This window comes from Temnothorax curvispinosus, unplaced genomic scaffold, assembly GCF_003070985.1.
Source record: "Temnothorax curvispinosus isolate PA1 unplaced genomic scaffold, ASM307098v1 QBEX01002975.1, whole genome shotgun sequence".
In the NCBI taxonomy this organism is placed as follows: domain Eukaryota; kingdom Metazoa; phylum Arthropoda; class Insecta; order Hymenoptera; family Formicidae; genus Temnothorax; species Temnothorax curvispinosus.
This window is the reverse complement of record NW_020212755.1, coordinates 1-4,452: the sequence shown is the minus strand read 5'-3', so window position 1 is coordinate 4,452 and position 4,452 is coordinate 1. Positions and strand designations below refer to the sequence as shown.

The 4,452-nt window shown below is 35.4% G+C and overlaps 1 protein-coding gene across 1 annotated transcript; it reads right to left on the bottom strand.

Annotated features, from left to right (window-relative positions):
- Nucleotides 1-981: 981 nt before the first annotated feature.
- On the bottom strand, nt 982-2,752 carry LOC112452126 (signal recognition particle receptor subunit beta). Its single transcript, XM_025012191.1, has 4 exons — nt 2,307-2,752; nt 1,794-1,960; nt 1,565-1,704; nt 982-1,461 (listed from the first exon to the last, which is right to left on the bottom strand). The coding sequence occupies exons 1-4, from the start codon at nt 2,401-2,403 to the stop codon at nt 1,116-1,118; spliced, it is 750 nt and encodes a 249-aa protein (XP_024867959.1). The 5' UTR covers nt 2,404-2,752; the 3' UTR covers nt 982-1,115.
- Between the last annotated feature and the right edge of the window lie 1,700 nt (nt 2,753-4,452).

Genomic DNA, 4,452 nt, shown 5'->3' with positions numbered 1-4,452 from the left:
AGTCGTTATTTTATTTTTCTTCTAATTTTTTCCAATACAGAACTGCCTAATTGCGTAGTTTTGTAATAAAATTATTTTAAAAATTATTTGACGAAAAATTGTCACATTATTTGCATGAGTGCATCTGTTCCTGCAATCTATGATGAAATTATAAGTCTAAAAAACGGAGTGTTTAATCAACATTATTATCCATCTAATTTTTAAATACATCAGAACCTCAATATTTGCTGCAAAATTTTAACAACAAAAGTACGTGTGCACCGCTGATATAAAATTATTTTGATAAATCATTCTAGTTTATTGTGGATTTTCTAAATACATCAGCAAAACACAAAATTCATCTAAAGCGGGTGCTTGTTAGACTTGGTACGTTACTGCCTTCTGCTACGGACGGCCAGAAAGCATTTTCAGGCCGTATTGCTAAAGCGGGGAGCACGCGGCAACGCCGCACAGACGCGGCAACGCCGCAATCTTAGCATATGTTTCTCTACCGTGCGTCCGCGTGAGCAGTTCAATGGTGTGTGTGCGTATTTACACATAAAACCTAGAAGTTAGTTTCTCGACGTTGGCGACACTGAAACGAAGTTTCGTATTGTCACCGCGCGAGGTCTCCAACATCAATTCGGAGTTCGGTCGTGACTCCTGTCGACCCTTAAGCAGTAAAACTCAAGCAGTAAGCAAATCAGGCAATCACAGTCAAGAACTTAAGGCACGGCCCTAAGCGGCAGCGAATCCAAACCGTTGATTTCTTACTGCTTAAGTTTTTCTATGTGCTAAGGGCCAAAGCACATATGACAGTCGTAGTCGTGGACGTAAGTAACGCACAAGCTTTGGCGTATCTTGATTTGTCAGGTCGAGGACTACGACCGTCGTATATCGCTACGCCATGTTATGTGCTTTAGCCCTTACAATTATCTCCGAGTTTATGGAAGCAATTTATATTTATACAGGAGTAACAGGACAAAGATCGCACATATAAACTGTATTTAAATAAATATTTATTATATTAATGTGATGACATGATCTTTTTCGAAAGTTTATATAAAAAAAATTCTCTGTGTAATCACAAAGTTACTTGTAAACACAATAATTTATATTCAGTAAGATTGGATGCGTTACATTAGGTTTGCGACTTTGTTTAACCACTCGTTAAGCTGTTCGAGGTCGACTGACGGTCCACTACCTTTGGTAAATGCGTACGATTCCGCAAAATGGACCGGCGAATCCAAATGCGAGAAGTCAAAGTGCTTTCCCTGTTTCCCGAGGAAGACGTTGGTTGACGACGCGTCAGTGGCTTCTAACTGGCTAGTTTTTGTCATTCGCAGCACATTCATTTCGTTCTCCAACAGCATTTTTATTACCGTGGAACCTTTAGCCAAAATTTGATCCTGCTTGTTGCACAATATCAGGACGGGAACGTTCTTTTGTATATTGGGATCCGATAATAAATTGTACAGATACCTGCAAAGAAGTATTGATTGTGTAGAGATATTAGAATTTTTACTCGAAATTTATGTGAAACATTCTGTTAAGTCAATTTTGTCAAATTACATTGTATACTTACTCAGCCACATCTCTGAGCTCCTTCTGAATAGTCACCGTATCGATCACATAAATCAGACCTCTGACTGACGATTTGTACTTGTCAAAGTACTTGTAGCGCAGTCGTTCGTCTCCAGGAATATCCACTATTCTCAAAGAACTCTAAGCAAACGTTTTTTATGAGGACAATTACAGTAGACAAATCGCATAGAATTATAAAATCTGTCACAAAATGTTGTTTAAATCCTTACGTTGTTGACTGTAATCTTCCCTACATTTTCCTTAATAGATGTATACGTCTGGACATATTTCGAATATAATAATCTCGCATAGATCAATGTTTTTCCACTGTCGCTGAGGCCCGTTAAAAGGATAATATAACCAGTAGACTTCCTTCTGCGCCACAGTGCAAATAAAACTGTACAAATTACATTCAATTAAAGTATCGCCATCATACGTAAGAGAACGATGTAACATTATACGTCAGTGAATAATTCAAGTACAAAAAAGGATATTTTTCTTATATTAACTCAGCAAACTCATCAAAAAAACAAATCGTACATATATTCGTGCAAGCTTATTTAAATTAAAAGACGAAATTAAAAAATTGGAGTATACTTTTCGCAAGTTAAAAAAAAACAAGTCATAGCAATTTTAAATATACTAGAGAGCGCAGTAAATACATATCAAACAATCATGTCTAAGTTCATAAAGTGAAAACAATATGTTCTCAACGTTACAAGTGTAAATAAACATGTAATTACCTAGCACTATAACGGCAAACACAACGATCAGTAAGACTGGATACAGAAGCTGCGAATTGCCATCATCTCCCAACAATAGTTTTATGTATTGTTCCATAATCGTGATATACGATTCTCTTGCAATCCTACGATCTTGCGATCCCTCGTGGACATATGCCGATGATACGAATCTTGTTGGAGGTTATGCACAAGCATGCAACGCGTGCAACAACCGGGAAAAGAATTGTAAATACTGTCGAGATGAAATTAATCAATAATTCGAGAAGCGTGGTCAACTAGGCCTGCACGATCAATAGGAGTTTGCAATGGCTCCTGCAGGACGCGGAATTATGTCAAAATATATGCCTGTTCTATATTATAGCTGGACTTGCACGATTCATTTTTTTTTCTTTTTCTCTCCAATGTGAAAAGATAAAGAGAAAAGATAGAGCGTGCAAGAAGTTCAGCTAAAACGAACAGGCCTAGGCCTCTATTTAGCTGAACTTCTTGCACGGTCTATTTTTTTCTTTTTTTCTCTCCAACGTGAAAAGAAAAAGAGAAAAGATAAACCGCGTGCAAAAGAAGTTAAAAAAGAATAGGGCGAATAGGCCTATTGTGTCAAATGGTAAAACATATGTATTTATCGACGATAAGTTACGTGAAAAATTGAAAATCCATGCAGTTATATCGTAAAACTTATCGACACGATTTTAGCTGTCGCTAATATAGATTTCGAATAGCATTTTATCACAATGGCATTTGTTCAAATTTGGACGCGGTTTGAGCGAGTTTTGTAAAGATGCCGTTGTCTAGATCGAATAGATGATGCAGCCACCTGCAGACGCTTCATGACATATAGATGATAATATTTTTTATCTTAGGATCATGCTTTTTCTTAGCAAGAATACATGTAGATACTTTGTTAAATAATTAACTGTTGACCATGGACATTTTCGAGGCTTCAAAAATTATTATTGGATAGTTAACATTGTACGTTTGTCTCACAAGAAGGCACTCATAATATATTTGTACTAAAAATTTACATTAAAATTTAGATTAAAAAATTTTATACACAAATTTAATAAATTTATATAAAACAAATTTGTACATTTATACGTTTTAAATTTAAAATTATATTTTTGATTATAATCTATATATTGATCTATTGAAATATATACATATATTAAGTACGTTAAAAAATAAATAATGCCTGCGTGAACGTCTGTGACGTTCTATGCGAGGAAAAGTTTTTCTTAATCATATATAAAATATGTCTGTATGCGTATGTTTTCTTTATCTTGTATAATCTCTAAAATGATCCTTTTATTATTTTTTAATTTTTTTCCATCATTTTTTTTGTATATTTTATGAACAGAGATATATTATACAAGAGAAAGAAAACATATATGAACATATTTTATATATGTAATTATACACGAAAATTTTTTTTTCTGGAGTGTATAATAATTAAATACGAGTTAATATATATTTCTTTCAACATAGGTTAACTTTAATCTCAATTTAACTTATTTTTTATCTTTTTCTAGTTCTAAATCAATATATTAATTTTTATAGAATTATACTGGCCCAGAATCTGATAATTTATTAATTAATGACAGTTTGTCCACTAAAAAAACGCTAGCGTGACAATGACAAAAAAAAACCACAAGCATAAGACTGAACGTGCCGAAAGAGGTGTATACAACAAGTCGAGCGGGCTGCACGCTGCCGCCGCGCGTTGCCATATTCATAAGGAGAGGCAGGATGGAAAACACGATCCGGTCGAAAAAATATTGTCTCGCTGTTCCGAATTGAACACTTTGAACACGGTAGCCGATCTTTCTTCGCGGTTGTTTTCCGCCGCGCCTTAGACGCGGCTTTTCTTCCACGTTGCTTTCCATCTCGGGCCTGGTCTAAATCGCTTCACCGTTGCGATCGAGCGAACGTGAAAATATTTATAAATATGCGCGTCGCGAAAGCGAGAAATAAAACACAAAGGGATGGTGCACAAGCTAGCGTTTAGATCGGAATAAATATATTTAATATGGAGATATATATACTCTTATTATTGTAAAATTGAGACGAGCGTGGCCTAGTAGACAGCGCACTGGTCTACTGACCCAAAGGTCCCGGGTTCGATTCCCGGTAGAGCTAGAAAATTTTATTC

Excerpts from the sequence above, each read along its gene's own strand:
- LOC112452126 (XM_025012191.1), bottom strand. The coding sequence starts at position 2,403 with ATGGAACAATACATAAAACTATTGTTGGGAGATGATGGCAATTCGCAG. Across the intron at positions 1,705-1,793 it reads GGAAGATTACAGTCAACAAC|AGTTCTTTGAGAATAGTGGA; the intron begins GTAAGGATTTAA and ends ACGTTTGCTTAG. Across the intron at positions 1,462-1,564 it reads GAGCTCAGAGATGTGGCTGA|GTATCTGTACAATTTATTAT; the intron begins GTAAGTATACAA and ends ACTTCTTTGCAG.